General features: G+C 41.9%; 1 protein-coding gene across 2 annotated transcripts in view; it reads left to right on the top strand.

The window, feature by feature from the left end:
* ints6l (integrator complex subunit 6 like) overlaps positions 1–19,357 on the top strand; it is a 23,109-nt gene extending 3,752 nt beyond the window's left edge. Inside the window, exons 3-19 of one of the 2 annotated variants that reach the window (XR_013101177.1) lie at positions 4,030–4,179; positions 10,069–10,158; positions 10,351–10,534; positions 10,650–10,778; positions 11,245–11,408; positions 11,721–11,873; positions 12,114–12,246; positions 12,622–12,716; positions 12,805–12,915; positions 13,495–13,710; positions 13,830–13,956; positions 14,086–14,228; positions 14,320–14,551; positions 14,631–15,005; positions 15,964–16,019; positions 17,041–17,134; positions 17,543–17,638. Coding sequence is in view for 1 of the 2 variants with exons in the window: in XM_004563213.6 (XP_004563270.1) it covers positions 4,030–4,179; positions 10,069–10,158; positions 10,351–10,534; positions 10,650–10,778; positions 11,245–11,408; positions 11,721–11,873; positions 12,114–12,246; positions 12,622–12,716; positions 12,805–12,915; positions 13,495–13,710; positions 13,830–13,956; positions 14,086–14,228; positions 14,320–14,551; positions 14,631–15,005; positions 17,041–17,134; positions 17,543–17,638; positions 19,161–19,164 (2,496 nt within the window). In the remaining variant the exon portion in view is untranslated. Of the gene's footprint in view, positions 1–4,029; positions 4,180–10,068; positions 10,159–10,350; positions 10,535–10,649; positions 10,779–11,244; positions 11,409–11,720; positions 11,874–12,113; positions 12,247–12,621; positions 12,717–12,804; positions 12,916–13,494; positions 13,711–13,829; positions 13,957–14,085; positions 14,229–14,319; positions 14,552–14,630; positions 15,006–15,963; positions 16,020–17,040; positions 17,135–17,542; positions 17,639–19,160 lie in introns of those variants that run through there. The other variant, XM_004563213.6, reaches the window with a different exon arrangement.
* Positions 19,358–19,801: the final 444 nt, after the last annotated feature.

The raw sequence follows: 19,801 nt of genomic DNA on the forward strand, positions 1-19,801 counted from the left end.
TGTTTTTAACATGTTTTAATGATTTTTATCTTGTTCTATTTAATCTGAACAAGCCCGTGAAAAAAGGCAGGGATCACTGTCGGCCTCTCTCAGTTTTATTACCACTGTTTATTTTAAAGCTCAGTTTTTAAATCCTTACGATGTCACTACAGCCCAGCTCACACAGCAGTATATTAATGACTAACCTCATATTGTGGATGGATTATCTCAGTTGTTCTCCTGACTGAAGTTTGGTCTGTTTACAGCATCCTGCCATGCGACTGCATTTGTCTCCAACCATCAGGAACCCCCACATTAACTTTTATCGAGTGGAAAAAAGTTAGCGTTCATCCTCCAGCTTCACTGTGTTTATATTATGCTAACATAGCTGTGTAGCTAGACACCACGTAGCACATTATTATATACCAGCTAGTCCAACTTCAGTAACCCTACAAACGTCACTGCTGTTTAGTTTTCTCTCTTCATTTATGTTGGAAGTGATAGCAGAGCTGTACGTTTTAATTTGTTTCAGAAATCTCTCAGTCAGAACATGCTATACCATGTTTAGGTGGAAACTAGTGAGCTAACTTCCTGCTAACTTCTAAATCTGTTAAATTGAATAAATTCTGTTTTCATGGATGCCTGGATGTAGGGCTGCTCAATTAATCAAATTGTAATCACGATTACAATCTGGGCTTTCAGCGATCATTAAAAATGACTGAGCCGATTATTATCTCCTCCCTCGTACTTTACTCTCGCGCTGCTCCGTGTGGCAAATCCCCTGGCAAAAATGATAATCACGATTATTTTCACTGAAATTGAGATCTCGATTATTTGACGATATTTATTTAACAATAACAATGTATTGAATAATGACTTTAAAGATTGTCAAAAAATAATATAAAATAGTATGCAAATACTGATAACAGTGCAAATGTTCGCAATATAAAAAATAAATGAAAAATATAAACATCTATGTTTAGTGAACTTTGCAGTGTTGCTCTGTGGTGCAGCTACGACACTGTAGCAAAGTTTACACTCTATGTCTACTTGATCCACGTTTGACTCCGCGAACCAATAATGTTTTCACACCACTGAAGTTTTTTTACCTCTCTTTTCAACCAACAGCAGTCACTCTCCAAATAATTTTCGAGCTTCCCTCGGGTCCTCTTAATCAGCGGTCCCCAACCCCCGGGCCTCGGACCGGTACCGGTCCGTGAGTCGTTTGGTACCGGGCCGCGAGAGTTGAGGCTCAGGTGTGAAATGTATATTTTTCAGGGTTTTTATCGGTTTTCAGCGTTATTTTGTTATCGTTTTTATCGTTTACTTGGTTTTCCTTGGACTTTTCGTGTTATGAATAAATTTTCTTTTTTTCGGTACCGGTACTAGTTTTATTTTATTGTATTTATCCGCGACACCTTAAAGGCCGGTCCATGAAAATATTGTCGGGCATAAACCGGTCCGTGGCACAAAAAAGGTTTGGGACCGCTGCTCTTAATTGTTGTGACGAGTGTTCGAAATGCAGAGAGGTGCGCTCGATTTGCCACACGGAGCAGCGCGAGAGTAAAGTACGAGGGAGGGGCTAATAATCGGCTCAGTCATTTTTAATGATCGCTGAAAGCCCAGATCGTAATTGTGATTACAATTCGATTAATTGAGCAGCCCTATCTTAAACTGCTTATTTTAGAGCGTGAAAGAAATGAAAGCACCTGCCAAGGACCAGTATAAGTATTTTGAACTCTCTGTTAAAGCTGCATTGATGAATAATCCAAAATTAGCTGATCAATTAATAACCAGTTCTATAACAATATAGAATATAACAACCATATGGTTGTTATATTGCTATCTATAGGACTCAGATTATGCTACTTGTATTCACAGTATTCACCATTAGGGATGGGTATCGTTTAGGTTTTATCCGATACCGGTGCCAAACCGGTACTTTTGAAATGGTGCCGGTGCTTAAACGGTGCTCAAACCAGTGCTTAAAGAATGGAGAACACAAAATTGGTCAAAAAACCTCTCACGTTCAGCTAGTTTTTGTAAAAAGATAACAATGTTAGCCTTTTCTGCAGCTATGGGGCATATATGGTATCACTCTTGGCTGGAAGCAGTGCTTAAACAATGGAAAAAACACAAACTTTATCCAAAAACCTCTCATGTTTAACTGTTTTCCACTTTTTCTTTGGTCATTTTAGCCTTTTTGGCCAGGGTGAAGGGAGTATCTGCCATCAAACAAGAGGACAGCCGCATGTAGCTATGATGATGTTTGCTAGTTCACCTTACATGCATTAATGTAATAACGTGGTTAGCCTACTCAACGTAAATTACACACGAACAACATTAAGCTACTGACCCAGAGAAGAACGGCTGCTACTGCCATCATCATCCGTCATCATTTCTGCTACACTGGCAGGGCTAGGGGCCAGGACTCTCCTCTTCGGGTTTTTGGGGGATGTTGCTAACTCCGGGTCCGATAACAGGCACCGCACCCGCAGTAGACGTGCTCGGTGTGAGGTCTCGCAGGCAAGCTATCAAATACGGCGCATTTCTGGGCTTTTAAAAAAAACGTTATGCGTTGCCACGTGTTTCATCGGATTTGAGGTGTTACCTCCTTTGACAATATCACAGTATCAGCTTAAAGCACTTGTTGCAGGCTGCTGAGTTTGTATATTTTGCTGTGAAGTACAACCAGACTTTTGACCGCTTTGCCTTGGGCATTTTTAATCTGTAGCTCTGCTCTAACAGAACGTACGTACCTGGACCCGCCTACTATCCTCGGAAACGTAAAATGATTGGCTAGAATCTAAAGTGTATCACAGCTCAGGAAAAAAAAGCACCGAAATAAAGCACTGAAATGTGCGCTGCTTTTTGGTTTGGTTACGCACCGGATACCGGTACTCATCCCTATTCACCACCAGTTATAGATTAAAACAATCCAAAACATGATTCTCACCCCCCCACCACTCAGAAGCACCCAGGTGCTGAAGTGCTTTTTCCTCATTCTAAAGTCTACCCTCAGCTTCATCCTGCTCTTCCTCTCTTTGTCTTTGTTGCTGTCCCCTCTTTTATTGCTTTCTTTGTGTGCCGAGGATTACGATAAAGGACAAGGTTATAGTGAACGGAGCTAGTCTGATTGCACAGTTACAGAAGCAATAAATTGTTGATGCAGAGGGAGAGAGAGATGAGGTTGGGTGGGAAGAAAATAGAAATATTCTGTAGTCTGAATTATTGAGTGCACACTAAGCTTTACACTTCTGTCAGGGATGATCGGTGTCTGGGTTACTTTGCTGCTAACCCTCTTGAGTGTTTTTAGTGAGGTTTTCTTGTATAACTGCCCAATATTCATCTAATGTCATTCACATAACAGTGTGCTGTGTAGAAATTCCATCTAAATCGTGGCTTTGGAGTCATATCTCATGTTAATCCAAAAATCTACCCACTGGCTTGATTCGAAGCATTCGTGTTCACCCCAGCAATTCAAGCTTCTTTTTTTATTCTCTCTCTGTCTCTTCCCCTCCCTCTCCTAGCAAAGGAAGTGGTAAGCTTGCAGGTCATCCTTAGATTAAGCATGAATCTGCAGCGGTAAAGCACTTGACCCCGCTGGAGAAAAGTCCAAGTGCAGTTACACACTCACATCCTCTCTTAGCAGTATCTCTCTGTCACGGAGGACAGGCAGCGCTGGGAAGTGTATTTTTGGATGCTTGTCATGTATGAAATTAGACCTTTTCTGAAAGGCAACTTGCAGCTCAAACGTGGGTGTGAGTTTCAACAATGTTATCTTCTATTTCCAGAACTTCACATTACCTGATCAAATTTTATAGTTACAATTAAGCCACGGTGCAAAGAGTCAGTGAAACTGAAACTCCTCTTACCAAAGGGTCAGTTTGAGCTTTTCAGTGAACACAATTTGCTGTGTTTTTTTCTTTCTTATAATGACTTGATCTAACTATGTGTGGGTGTGAGTCTTTTTTGCAGAACAGTGACTTCAGACCTCCTTCGCTACTGCTTGTGCCTTTAACACATGTCTCTGCACTGCTTGTGTTTCAGGCCGGCTGGAAGGAGAACCATGCCACTTTCATGTGCGAGCTGAAGAATCTGCAGGCGTCCGGGCTCACAACATTAGGACACGCTCTTCGCACCGCCTTCGACCTGCTTAACCTCAACCGCCTCATCTCGGGAATCGACAACTACGGGCAGGTGTGAAAGGTTTCAGAGTTATTGAAACAGAACTTGTTTCATTGTTTGTTATGGATGTTAACACAACACTGCATAGTTATTTTTAAGCCCTTTTTCGAGCATCCATGTTCCCCACAGATTCATTCATAGGGAGAGCCACAGTACGCATGAGCAAAGTCGCACTTCACGTTGTATACATCAAGTCTAGTAAAGCAAAATCCCAATTTATGTTTACATGATCTGCAAAGGTGGCCCAGATTATTGTGTGTAGTGTGAGGTTTATTTTCCTTGTTCCTCTTTGTGTATAGTTTTCAGTTACTTGGCAGTCTGTTTGTGATAATATGGCAACAAAATGTGACAAGTCAGGAAAAATCCCAAATCTGTTAGTGCTACATACTCAGAAATTTACAATAACTACGCATTCATGTCATCAATCTTAAATAGAAATTCAGAAACAGTGGTGTAAGTGTTACAGGATGGTGATTTATCTGCAGAGTAATACAGGTGTAGAGCAACTTTGCTTTTATATCCGAATATACCCTATAGCTGGCAACCATTTGAGGCAAGTCTCCTATTGTGAAGAGACTTGTCACAGTAGGGTTGCGTAGACAGACTCACACTGATTGCAATGCGTTGGCACTTTGTCTGCATTTCTAAATTAGACAGCAGTTATTTGTGAAGCTTTCACAGTGTGGCTGAGAGCGATTGCAGTCGGTCCCAATCAGATCCTGATGGTTTTGAGACAGGTACCCCACCAGGTGACTTATGCAATTTACTTGTGATAAAAAAGAAGTTGCTACAACTACTTGCAGTTTTTTCAAAAGCAAAAATGTTGAGTGCAATCATCAGGCAACCAACTGCTTTTTTCCTATTCACAAGGAGGTTGCTATCCTACTTTTACTTTCATGTGAATGAGCCATTAATCATGAGTCTGAAATTACCTCACTCAACAGTACTGAGTGTCTCACCACAGGAATCTTGTGTAGTGGGGCTGACTGATGCAGTTAAAGTTGCCCATTAGTGCATGACGTCTTGGAGTTTGGGATGAAATCTGACTGAGTGAAGCCATTTACTGTATATCACATTTCCACCATCCTGTGCTCCGACTCTACATCTGCACAGACATTCATCAAAAAAATCGTCTCTCTTTCTTCTCATCCTCTCTGTCACCTGCTCACATACTGGCTCCCACTGAATATCAGCCTATAAATGAAACCAGAAACACAGGACTGTGACCAGATCACACTGGAATCTGTTACTGTTTGCTAGGGGAGAAAAAATCAGGACAACATAGTCAGTAGTCTATGTCATAGTCATAATCAATATTTTGCGTGGCAATATTGTAACAATACTAGACACCAAATATTGATATTTTATTAAGTAAAATGTGATATTTTTGATATATAATAGATATCATACCATGGAATATCAATATTTGCCTAATAGGAGGCAACTTTTCTGCAAACAGTTGCAGGCGGAGGTGTGCTCTGGTGCAGGTGTGCCGCAGCGGTCAGTGGAAGGATACGGCAGTCTCTCTGTGAATTTCCCATTACGTGGTAGCGCACTCGGTGCTTGTTTAGGGGTTTTTTTCGCTGTAAAAAGAAGTTTTCTTCCCACGCACAACGGACGTTAATGTTTTTGTCACTTTTTATGGAATCAAACTCAAAATAAGGTCAGTACTTCCACGCTTTAAACGCTGCACGCTCATACTCTCTCCCGCACTCGATATATTATCCATTGTTAATCTGCGCACAGCTGTTGTCACGAACGTCGCACTCGCTTATGTCATTGTCATGAGACATTCTCGCAAAAAAAATCACGGTTTTAGTAACGCAGCGTTCCTACAGGAAAGTAACGGTAATCTAATTACCGTTTTGCAATAGTAATCCCTTACTTTACTCGTTACTTGAAAAAAGTAATCAGATTACAGTAACGCGTTACAAGTAATGCGTTACAAGTAACGCGTTACTGCCCATCTCTGGTCATTAGTCGGATTGAATCTTGGTAAATGAGCACAATTTGAGGGGACTCGACTCAACTGGCTGTATTCTGGTTATCTTCAAAAAGAACAGGAAAGTTTCAGAGTGCAAATTATATAAATGAATTTCTGTCTGTTTAGAAACGAACATATGTGGGATTTATGACACTTTATTACAGGTAATGGTTGTATTATCAGAAACATATTGGATGTATTCAACACCTTGACTCTGTCTTATGGCAGCATTTATGGCAGGTTTTAGTGACAGTGTCGGTGTGCTCGACAGTCTCATTTTACACCATGCCTCATATTATCATGTAGGAAATGTTTTAAACCTATTGATTTGATTTGATTTGATTTGATATACCTTTATTAGTCCCACAAGGGGAAATTTCATAATTTCATAAGGCTGCCGACCTATTGCACGCAATGGCGGCGCCATCTTACCCTCCGACCATACATACATGACACAAAACATCACATGGGGAAGACAGGTCAGAGGGGTATAACATGGAAAAGCACAACATGAGGAAAGATAAGGAGATAAAAAAATAACTCCCCCCAGACTGAGCTCCAACAGGGAGATCAGTTTGAGAACAGAAAAAAACACCTCTGCACATAGCACATGAAAAAAAACTCTTAATACACCAAAGAAACACATGACAAGCAACAGGGGTGGGTAAAGGGTGAGAGACAGCCAATTTAGACAGTACATCCGGGCCTGCGTGCGCTGGTCTCCTTGATCCACCGTCAGCATCGGAAGGGAATAAGCGTCGAAGGCGTTTGGAAAGGGAGGAGGGATGAGTGTGTGCATATCAGTATATGTATGTGTGTGCGTGTCCAGAGTTCAGCTGAGACAGTGTCCTTCGCCCTGCTAGGCTAAGTAAACAGTCTTCCAGCCAACCCAGGTGGCCTTGCATGGAATGGGAAGGAACAGTCTAAACTAGAGCTGGGCGATATAAGATTTTTTTCATATCACGATATGTTTTTTTCATTTCAGTCGATAACGATATCCATCACGATATAAGCCAAATAACTATATTTGTAAGATTTAAATGTGCCGTTGCTCACAAGTAAAATGTGAAATAATCAGCAGCTTGTTTTGATTTAAATATTTATTTCCCATAATAAGTTCAACAGGGTAGATGTACTTAAGGAACATGAGACTTTTTCAGATAAATAAAGGCAAATATTGCAAACTACACAAAAGGCAGCCGCTAAAGTGTTTAAGTTTCAAAATAGAACAAACGAAACAGACTAAATTGTCAATTCCACTTAGAAACAAAATATTAATTCTAAAAATAAATCTTAGTTTGTTTTACAGAAGATCAGACAAAATTGAGTAACTTTTGTCAATATCAAATAAACTGAGAACTAAAAGGAAATTCTCAATCTCTCCTTGTTGTATAGCTTAGCTTTTCAAACAGTTTTAACAGTTACTTTAGTCTGACAAAAGCCGAATGATGAATTAGAGCTTCCAGTCAGAGATTGAGCATGCACCGCTTTATTGTATTTCCAGACTTGCTTTTGGCACAATTTACAGTGCGCGCTACTCTGTTTTTGTCAGACTTGAAATAGCCGAAATACCTTCACACTACGGAACTTCTCTGGCTCTTCCGTTCGACAATCTCTCCGGCATTGGAACCATCATCTGTTTTCTCTTCAGTAACCTTCGGTCACGCTCGGTTGATTTTTCTCTAGTCAGTCATTTCCTCCATTACCGCTGGCTGCTTCCCAAACAAATACACATGTGCGGCACGTAACAAGTCACGTGACGTGACGCTGCGGCTGTGATTGGTTCGGCTCTGCGCTACTTAATTTGGATTGGCTGTTGTTCTTTTTTTTGTTTAAAGAGGACAAGAGAGATGAGGCCTATCGCAATAGTTTAACTTTTCTATCGAGGGAAAGTTATTTCGCAATACATATCGTTATCGTTCTATTGCGCAGCTCTAGTCTAAACACAGTCGTTATCAGGGTGTTTTTTGTTCGGCTCCAGCCTTGCGACCGCAGCTGGCGCCGAGAGGGTATCCGCATGAAGTGATGGTGCTTTTTACTTTAGTGCGAACAACTCATATGAATTTCAAAGCTGTTCTAACAGTCCAACACTGGTCTCTCAATCTCCCGTTGGAGAGCCGTGAGCTTTCTATGATGTTATCCAAACTTAAGTTCCGCGATGTTGTCATTCTTTTTGCTCAAAGAGCAGGTTCTGAGAACTCACGACCGCAGTGCACTTCCCCAAGATGTGATCGAATTTGCGCTCAAAGGTGTTATTTGAGCTAGCCCCTCCAGATGTAATCCAGTTTTTCACTCAGAGGTCTTGTTCTGAGTATTCACGGCAGCCGTAAGCCTCTCCAAGATCTTCTCCGTGCTGTACTCAATGAGCCCATTTTGAGAAACTCACGCCTCGTCCCATCATTTCAATCCCAGCGGGCAGCCTTGTGGGGGTTTGAACAGCCGGTTCCGCTTCCTTAATTCTTCGATAAGCCAGGGCCAAGCCAGCTCCGATCAGCACGAACCCTGTTATCATGGTTCTGAATAGGTAGATATCTTCAGCAGTCAGGCTCACCCGAGCCCAGACTTCTCGTTCAGAAGGGGTGTCAATTGCATTCAGAGACCAGTTGATCAAATCCATAATTCTCTTTTAGGTTTTAGAGAACAGACTGTGAGAGAGTGTTCCAGGGAAAAGTAATACAAAAAACACAAGACTAGACAAGGACATAAGAGGCTAAGCAGGGAAGCTAAGGGAGAGGAGGAGGAGGAGAGGAGAAAAGTGCGACCGCCTTCGTCAAGAGCAAGAGCAGAGATGCACTCTCGAACCTGAATTGATTAAGCACCAGAGGCATGCACAGTCTTAATCTTGTGCATTCCTACTGTTTAATGCATCTGCATGCAGTTCACAGCTTTTGTGGAGTTGAAGGTGGAAAAATGGATTCACACATTCTGCCCTTGTGTGTTTGCTTTAAACTGTTAGTCAGTGATATAAATGCATTGTCTTAAAAAGAAATTATGGGACACAATAGTGCTTTTAACACACTGATGTAGTTTTGAATTGATTTTACCCTGTATGTTTTTTGATGTTTTAATTTAGGTTTGCTTGTTTAAGCTGCTCATGTACTAATCAGGTGACCAAGGGCAGGTCTACCAGAATAATGTGAAAGGAGAAGTGGATTTTACTCATTTTAACTTTTAAAGAAAAGTACAAAAATGAATAGCGGAGTCTGATATGTGTTTATAACCGAGACATTTTATGGCTAAACCCAAATTAAGACTTAAGTTGGAGTAAATGTAACTGAAGTAATAAGAGGAAGACATCATGTACCTGGAGACAACATGGAGAATAGAGACTTTTGCCTAATCCACTCGACCTCACTTCAGTTAACCCAGTCATCTTCTCGTCAAGTACATCTTTTTTCTAAACCCCTGCTCTAAGGCACAGATGGATTACTACGCTCGGGCAGTGACCCGAGTTCTGTGCATCAGGAGCGTTTAAATCTACTTAAGCATTCTCTGTGTGTTTGAATTAGATGAGGCTGACCTCTGCAGCGCAGTACTAAAGGCCTCTGTCCTTATTAACAAGGAACACACGGACGCTTTGCACCTTACAGATTCACCCACACACAAAGAAAAAGATTACATGTAGTTTCTGTGGGATGGTAATTCCATAATGATTCCTGCATCTTAGTAGATGTCTGTTTAAACGGTTTACCAGCATTTTGCAATTAGGTGAAGCGTGCAACGTGTAACGGTTGTGCTATTAGGTTCACATGTGTTACCAATTTTATGATCCTTTTCATCCACAGAGCCCTGAACAGTGAGTTGGAATGCAAAGAAAAAAAAGAAGTCAGAGTAGTGAAAATAAATGGCCTCAGTGTTTTTTTCCATTTAGTATTGAACTTGGAATTAATTGCTGAATGTTATCGTTTCCCTCTCAGGGCCGCAACCCATTCTTCCTTGAGCCATCTGTGATCATCACCATCACTGATGGGAACAAGCTCACGCACAGCTCGGGAGTGCCAGATGAGGTGAGAGCTCAAACAAATGCAGTGGCACTACCATGTAGTATTTATACAGTGATTCCAGCTGGGCCTGTTGTACACACATGTCATACTTTGAGTCGCTGAAGCCATCTGAAGGTTAAGATCTGTAAAACGAGCGACCTTTTGCATTTCCACTTATTAACTTGCTCTCCTACTTCATTCTTGTCTGCTGTGTAGCTGCACCTGCCTCTGAATTCTCCCTTGGCTGGCAGCGAGCTGACCAAAGAGCCTTTTCGCTGGGACCAGCGTCTGTTTGCATTGGTACTGAGGCTGCCAGGAGCAGCTACACCAGATAATGAGCAACTTGGTAGTGTCCCCACGGATGAGTCTGCAATCACCCAGATGTGTGAAGTTACTGGAGGTTTGTCATGTTTTCCTATTTTCATTCATTCACTGTGTGTCTGCAGTCTTTGGGGTAGAGTCCACAATAAATTCTCTTATGCCTGATCGGCGTGTGTCTTGCTTTTTCCGCTCAGGGCGATCATATTGCGTGCGAACACAGAGGATGTTGAACCAGTGTCTGGAGTCTCTGGTCCAAAAGGTTCAAAGCGGTGTTGTCATTAATTTTGAAAAAAACGGGCCAGATCCGCCTCCAATTGGGGAAGGTGAGTGATCAGAACGCAGCGACCATTAAAAGTTCAAATCCCAGGATGAAGTTTTTCACCTGTTTAAACTTTAAACACAGTAAATGAAATTAAAGGAGAACTGAGTGCATTTTCTAGTTTGGCCAAGTACTTAATGATTAGTTATTTGGATAAATAAACCTTTGATTTGATATGTTTAAGTTGCATTTTATTTAAAATTATCGCTTCATGTTTAAGAGGGCAAAGAATCATTTTTTGAGTGAAAGAGAAACTAGAGATTCCTTGTTGAATGTAGTTTGGATGAATGTGATCAACTAAAATCAAATTCTGTTCTTTCCCATTTGCATATTTTGTTATTTTTTCCCCCGTTCGTGCAAACGTATTCTTATTTGCCTCTTAGCTCATATCAGTCAACGTGGCGTGATCCTGCCAAGTAGAACAGTTAGTATCAGCCCGCTTATTGTTTTCTTTTTTTTTTGTTTTCCAGATAATTCTGTGGACTCAAATCGGCCTGTGTCATCCTTCGGCCCACAGCCATGGCACAGCTGCCACAAACTCATCTATGTGCGACCAAACCCAAAGACTGGGGTGCCAGTCGGGCATTGGCCCATACCAGAGTCCTTCTGGCCGGACCAGAACTCTCCAACCCTAGTGAGCAGAGAAGCTTCAAAATACCTCAGCAGCCTTCTTAGTCTGTCTTTCAGATTACATCTTATAGTGTTTGATTATATGTCAATATTTGTATTGTGTAGCTTTATGGACACGCAAACTCTCTTACTTCCTTTCTCTTTTATTGGCACCAGTTTTTTTCTGTAACACCTTTTAGTAACCGTCCAGTATAATTGCGATTACCTGTAAAACTTTAATGCTTTGTTATATACTGCTGTCATAAGGACGTCAGAGGATTGTGTATCAAAGACAAACACACCTAACAGTTTGCTCATTTCCATCTGCTGCTCACAGCCACCTCGCACTGCTCACCCCGTGGTGCGTTTCTCTTGCGTGGACTGTGAACCCATGGTGATCGACAAGCTTCCCTTTGACAAGTATGAACTGGAGCCCTCTCCGCTCACCCAGTACATCCTGGAAAGGAAGTCCCCACACATGTGCTGGCAGGTAGAGTAAATGCTTCCACTAACGCTCTTCGCCTTGTTTACAAAGTCACAGGTGTTGCCTCGGGGACTTTCTAGAAACCCAGACATAATGAGGTTACTTGCTTAATTCATCATAGCGTTTCACCTTTTTTGGGCTGTTATGAAGTAGTTGTTGGTCACGCCATTAAAGCTCTGTGAATACAGCTTGGCTTCATTTTTAGCAGCTCTGCTTTACCTTCATGTTTTCTCTTGCTGTCCTCAGGTGTTTGTCAGCAGCAGCGGGAAGCAGAATGACCTGGGGCATCCTTTTGGCTACCTTAAAGCCAGCACCACTCTCACTTGTGTTAATCTGTTTGTTATGCCGTACAACTACCCAGTCCTTCTCCCACTCCTCGGTGAGACATATTGTAGTAAATTTGTCTTTAGGGTGGCCTAAAAAACCCCCAAAACTATAACTTCTGGGTCAGTAGGCCTGAGCTGACATCATATTTAAAAGCTCTCCTTTTCTGGGACACCTCATCATCTCCAGTCATGACAAGTATCAGTCTAACAACACAGAACATCATTAAAAGGTTTATCTTTAACAATTCTGTACAAGACATGAATATTGTCTGGGTCTTTATGTGTGTTTCAAAGCTTGTTGTAGACTTACCATCATCATCCTCAGTACTGATGCATGTGGATCAGTGGGTCTGCTGCAGCTGGACACTGATGCAGATGCTATAATCTCTCAGACTAACCCACTGCTCATTTTCTCCTTCTCCCTGCAGACGATTTTTTCAAAGTGCACAAACTAAAACCAAACCTTAAGTGGCGACAGGCCTTTGAGATGTACCTGAAGACGATGCCGCCATACTACCTCTTGGTAAATGAATGCAACATCTTTAATGCTGCCTTTAGCTTAAATTGATTTATGGTGTTTTTCTTGTAACTAACATCTTAAATTCTGACAGCCCTTGAAAAAGGCACTGAGGATGATGGGTGCACCTAACCTTATCGCGGACACCATGGACTGCGGACTGAGTTACAGCGTCATTTCTTACCTGAAGAAGCTCAGCCAGCAGGTAAGTCACTTCCAGGCAGTAAAAGAGGTTTTGTGGTGCTTATTGATCGTGATGAAATGTAGAGATCAGACTAAACGACACAAGCGCTGAGGAGACTGAACTGAAACTATAAACTTGTCAAAGACAACGAGCACTGATGCTGTGTGAGGCCTCCGGTTCCATCAAAGGCTTCTTATCTTATTTCTTCTGTTAGTTTAAAGAGTATGTTAAGCATCAAGCAGCGGCGTCTAAGTGGAAGTATTATTCAAGTCATAGTTTGGAAACTCATGCACGCTGACTGGATATTTTCAGGAGTGACAGTCTCACCATCTGCTGCAGATACAGGTGCTGACTATACAGCTATGAGTCCCGTGCTGCCATAATTTAACTATCAAGTGTGGAGCTAAAAGAGTTTCTACATGAGGATATAAAGTCTTTATAAATACTTGTCTTATTTTTTAATATGATTATCTGTGGCTGAAATTATCTGCATGAAAGACTGCCAAGAAATGGAGTGGAGAGATGTCTTCCAAATTATATTTCACTCATTTCACTTTGCTTGTTATCCTCATACTGAGATGTTGTTTTGTTGGCTCGAAGGCAAAAATGGAGTCGGATCGTCTGATTGTGTCGGTGGGGAAAAAGGCTCCGCAGGAAACTGGCATAAAGGTGAAGAACCACTCCAGCTCGCTTTCTCTAGCCCACCGGCGAGACTTTAAGCAGCTGCTGCAGGGAATCACGGGGGAGGGGCCCCTTCGCCTGCCGGACATTAATTTCAAAGAGTTTGCCGGTTTCCAGATCGTCCTGCTCAACAAGGTAGGTTTAGGACAGTCGGACACTTTGTGCAGTGTGTGGCATACTTTCTGTCAGCGGAGAGGGAAAACACAGCGTGTACAGTATTTGGTAGGATTCTTTCTGACTAGATGTGTTTGCAGGATGTAAAGCCTCAAGCTTATCGGAATGCCTACGACATCCCAAGACGGAACCTCCTGGATCAGCTCACACGAATGCGCTCCAATTTGCTGCGGACGTCACTAAAACTGATCCGAGGGCAAGATGAAGGTAAGTCAATACGCAGTGTGTTGCTAGTGGGAGGCAACAACTTAATGAGCTTGCATCATGCGTTTCTTCAGCTGGAATCCGGTGTAGTTACTACAACATTTCATGAAATCATCGTTTTGTGGTTGTTAGATTCCCTGCACAGTATTCCAGTGGCTCAGATGGGAAACTATCAGGAGTACCTAAAAATGATGCCGTCCCCTTTGAGAGAGATTGATCCCGATCAGCCTAAACGGCTGCACACATTTGGGAATCCTTTCAAGCAGGATAAGAAGGTAATGCAGTTTAGCTGCACACAGATGTCTTCACTCCGTATCGCGCCCTTACATTGTGTAACGGTTTCCTCTCTCTGTCTGTTATTCCCAGGGGATGATGATCGATGAGGCGGATGAGTTTGTAGCAGGCCCTCAAAATAAGAAGAGAGGAAATTCCAGTGACTCCAATTCGGGAGCTACTGTGAAGAGAAGGCGGAACATGTCACCGTTGCTGCGGCGGCCGCAGACCCCATCAGGGAACACCAACCATGTGGTGATTGGGAAGAACCTAGCAGGGATTCAGGGGCAGCAGAACCTCCTCAAACCGGGTCCACAGAACAAAGGTAAGATGCGAAGGTAATGACAAAGTATGCTCGAAGGTGGTGAATATGAGGCTCACGCTGTTCATTGTTGCATCATCAGGAGTGGATAGCATGGTGGTCACAGAGAGTAATGGCGACAGCGCTCTCGGGCTCGACTCTGGGGAAATCTGGCCTGCAGAGATGGAAACTGAGGCAGGGAATACATCCTCACCGAGTTTAGAGGAGAACGTTGGGACAGGAGCAGCAGTTCGCGGGGAGGACCTTGGCACGATGGAGGAGAGGCTGGTGGAAGATCATCTAAACGAGCAGCCGCTGGAGGAGAAGCACAACTGTGAACGCCTGAGTCCACAGAGCCAGCTGGATGGCGCTGACGCTGAGCCGGCAGTGCCTGAGATCATTTTCATAGCTCCACTAGACGGCAACCTGGCAGAGCTGCGGACGCGGGTCATCAAGGAGGTCCGCAAACCCGGACGAAGTGAGTGCATTTTTGTTTTTCAACAATATCATAATTAAAGATCTTTACACAAAGAGTGCTTTGCAAAAAAAACCAACACAAAATTCAGAATTTTTCAGCTCTGGCATTGCCGTGTAACGTAAGCGTTACGATTTTATGAAAAGTTTCCATCAAACCACGATGAGCTGGTCCTGATGTTTCACAACAAGAAAAGGAAGAAACAGATTCTCAGTTCATCCAATTCCTCAGGGTTCGATCCAGGAGATGAAACTGCATCACGGCCGCTTACGTACATATTTCAGGGCGTCAGTGGGCAGTTTGATCTCTTGTTAGCAGAGCTGGGAGCTGTGAAATCATTTCAGAGAGCTAACTGTCCTGAATCAGCATCTAGCTGTGTGTCTGATTTATAATAATATTATTTTAGTAGTTGTATATGTGTGTTACGAGGTCACTTGTTACCAAAGGCAGTGGCCTGATTAGTCACATCTGTTCTCATCATCTATTTGCAAAAAAATGGAAAATTCAAGCTTGATTGGAAAAAATGCCAAAAATTATCAAGCAAAATTATGTGGTCTGTGTGAACGGCTACATTAAGAATTGGTGAGTCTCTAAAACATATTTTTCCAGGCCTTCATATTAATAATAGCCAAAAAAGACTGTCAATATGAAAAGAAGCAGAAGCAAAACACAGAACTAAGACTGATGCGTGACAGTCTGTATAGTTTATTAGGAAAAAGTGCAAGTTTTAAAAAGAAATATTTAATTTCAAATAAAAATGATCAATTTCAAGTGCATGAAACACGGACTTATTCAGACGACGTTGGAGAAAGTTCAAAAGAGTTCCTCAAACCTTTTCAGATTTTTTTGTTTGCTTAAAATATTTGTGTTAGTGTTTGTAGTGGACGGTCGGACATTCTGGACAATATTGTGATTTAAATTATCACAGTTGATTTTTATTGATTTTTTGGGTCTTTTTCAGCTTTTGTTGACAGATACAGTGAAGAAATGACAGGAAGGGACAGCAAAGACAGAGAGGCAGGGGAAGACACGTGGCAAATCACTGAGCTAAACCGGCGCCCGATCACAGAGGATTTATTGAACTTGAAATCATTGTCCTTTCAACAGCGAATTTCTTTGCATTATACTTCACTTTATCAGGAAGTTGGTACACTGAAAGGCGAGCGCATCGTAGCCAAACACAGCAGCATTCGTCCCATAATGTTTAAATCTTGCCACAGTGAGACTTCTTTAGCTGTTTACATTTAATACTTATTAATCTAAGGTAATCTACGGTTCGTATTCATCATCTGATTATGAGTTCCAGCACAAGCTGATTTCTAGTCATCTGATGAGATTTCAGGGTCCTGATTTTCATCCCCATGCATTTAGTTTTTCATGTGAACTCCCAGATGAAGATGCTCTAAAAAGGTAATTAGACTGAGTGATGCACTTTCTAAAACAGTCTTTGGTCATTGTTGGTGGGGGAATTATGCTGCTGTGCCTTTAAAATGTTCTTTTAAGATAAAATGTTTTCCTTTAGTTCAAAGTTCGGATGAAACGGATGTTAAACCTCTTCAAACACATGAAAACTCTTTTCTCCTTGGGCGTCTGTTAGAGTTATTGTCAGATGTCGTCTTTATGGGGGTAAAGTTAAAGGTCGAAGCTTGATTGTCCTTAATGCTTGATCATATCACACTTTCACATGTTTTAAAATTGGATTAGTTTTCTGATTTTTAGCTTTTTTTCATTACATCAGAGAAGAGGTAGCTGTAGCCCATTTACAGTCTATGTGCACCCAGTGAGGAACACTGCAGTATTTTTAAAAAAAAATAAAACATAATGGATCTGTCAGCTGTGCGGCCAGTAATACAACATTAACAATATGTTTACACATTTTTAAAAACTTTTTTTCATATAAATCCCAAATTGTTTTTGATTTCTCAGCTAAATCAGTCAGAGGTGGCAGAGAAATGTAAAATACTGATTCATTTTATTTCTAATTTGGGGACGTACTGGGAACATTTGAACCGCTTCCTTACCTTGTGCCTTTTCTCAGACTATGATGCAATACTCAGACTACTGCAGCAGGTGAAAGGCCCGCCAAACGTACAGAGGTACTTCATCCAGCACGCCATCAAAGAAGCAATGAGGTAAGAAACTGAGCGGCTTTGAATCTTTTGAAATCCCCGGACAAGCCTGTTAAACAGCGTGTCGCTGCACTGACATACAGTGAGTTCAGTGTTTCTGAGGCACTGCGGCTTCAATGGCATTCATTTCATAGCCCTTTGAATCAAATTCATCTGCAGCACTCTGATAAAGTTTGAGGTTCCCACTGCAGTAAGCTGGAAAAGGAAATCAAATCGATAGTGTGAGCTCCCACCAGCATTACAACTGCACTTGTTCCAAACACCTTGCCGCAGTTCATCTGTGGATTCATCTGTTCTGTCTCTTCTTACACTGATTTCATGTGAGGTTGATGTCGCACAACTCCTTGTTCTTCCTGTTATTGAAAAGTCGTCGCTGTGATCCAAAGTAACATCTAAACATGTCCCGAACAGGTTCAAGAAGCGAGTACTGATCCAGCAGCTGGAGAACGCCCTCACGGAGCTGGAGGAGAAGCAAACAACACCACAGCTTCCCAATGACCATGGCAGGTAGTGACAAAGCCACTTTTGCTTAAATTTTCTTGCCGGCTGGACATCGCAACCCGAAGAGAGGCATCCCTCTAGACCAAGCCTCAGAAATTCCGATTTGGAAACCAGCTTGGGAGAGGAACAAATGCACTGATAGTCCCTGTGCTGTACGTCACATCCTGTTAGAGGCAGAGGGCTTATTCAGAGGAGGGGCCTTGGGGAGCAGCTCCACTGGGGATGAGTACAGACACTTTAAAAATAATCCTCTGACAGATGCCTTAAACACCCATATGGCTTTTGTCTGTATGGGGACGTTGCTCAGAAACCACACATACACTCCATTAGACAGATAACACAGTAAGCCAGCAAAGCAGTGGGTAGACTGGCTTATTGGGATAGTTATGCTAAAAAATAAAAAACAAAACAAAACAGGCCCTTCTTCAGCTGGTCTGAAAAGTGTTTTATGGGTAATAAAATGTGCATTCATGGAAATTCACGGATGGAAGGAGAAATACTGTCCAGAAGCAAGACAAACCCTCATATTTTTTTGTGTTAAATCGGCACTTTGTTGTCCATGTTACTGTTGATCAATATGATTATTACTGGTTGCACTGGCATCAGAGGTGGGCAATATGGGAATAGGACTATGAGTGCCATAGTAGCAGAAGTAACAGAAAACAGAGATTTGAGACATCCAAACCTTCAGCATCAGAATCTGTGAGATGTCGGCTTTCAACCCGATGGCGTGTCCGTGTCCGTGTCATCGGCTGAACAATCCGCGCTTCGTGCAGAATCCGTTTACCTGCTCTCGTTTTCTGTTTTAGCTGTTTGGTGGTTGCTGAAATAATTTTGTGAGCTTTAACCGGAGATTCTGACATTGCTGGTAAAATACATTTGTATTTAAAAATCAATTCAGGATATAATGAATCGATAACGTGTTATTCAAGCTAAAATCGATTTGAATCAGAAAAGTGAGTTTTTTAAACCCACCCTTAGTAGCGATAAAGCGTTGCTTTTCTGGGAATGCATTAGAAATGTGTATTTATGGCTAAATCAGTCAGCAGGCTGCACATTATGGAAAATACTGTGTTCAGTATTGGTGTGTAATAGATTTGAGTCAGTATAGCAAACTCATAGTGTGAATATGACCATATTGCCCAACCCCAAACAGCATTAAATAAGATTCACATATGCCTCACTCATGGCAGCTCCCAACATGTTCTGAACCCACAACCAGCTCCAACCTTTTAAAGCGTGACTTTGAAGGACAGCACCAAGTAGCCGAATCAGTGTTTTTTGTGATAGTTGCACAGAAGCAGCAGTGTTTACTGGTTAAGTGACCGAGGAGCATTCTTCCTCTCACCTGCCATCACAGCAATACAACATGGGTCACTCCTGCAACTCCACAGGCGCACACTCACGCCCGAGTCATCCTCACACCTCAAACGCTCCAGTGGTTCCTCAGCGTAACGCAGTTTTGCATCCAGCAGTCGCCTTTTTGTTGAAGTTGAACCTTTTGCATTTCTCCTCTGCTGCTTTTCAGATGAACCCGGTGTCAGCACTCCTCCTGAGTTCTCCTTGTTTTTACAACAGATGTACACTACTTTTTAATGTTCATAGGGAATAGAGATTATTTTTGTGAAATTGCTTATTTCAGAGTCTAAGAAATATTTTGAAAGACAAATGTTCAAAGCCATTTTTGTAAACTGTTAAAATACATATAAAAAGTGGAAAGTTTTATGAACCTACTTCTTTTTTCATCAAAATAAAAAAATAAAAAAAATGATAAAAAATTAAGCCACGGGTAGAACGGTGTTTTGTGCGTCAGACTGTGTAGTTCTAGCTTGAAGTTGGTGTTTTTTTTAAATACTTAAACAGTTGATGAGCACACAGCTCGCTTACTTTCATCTTTTTTATTCAAGCAGTTTTGGTTTAACCCCCATAAAGTCTCTAGAGTCTGTGTTTCTTTTGTAAAGCCTCACTTTTAAACTGAGCAAATGCTGCAGACACAACACTTTCAGTGTGTGTCTGACAGAGTGATGGAGTTGTGGAGCAGAGCTCTACGACACGCACGGCAGCTGGACCTATTTTCTTGGTGACCCTTTGTCATTGATTACCGTACAACAAATTGTAATTTTACAAAGGCCTGCAAACGCTGGAATTGCATTTACACTCAGCAGCCAC

Source organism: Maylandia zebra, linkage group LG2 (genome assembly GCF_041146795.1).
Source record: "Maylandia zebra isolate NMK-2024a linkage group LG2, Mzebra_GT3a, whole genome shotgun sequence".
NCBI lineage: Eukaryota > Metazoa > Chordata > Actinopteri > Cichliformes > Cichlidae > Maylandia > Maylandia zebra.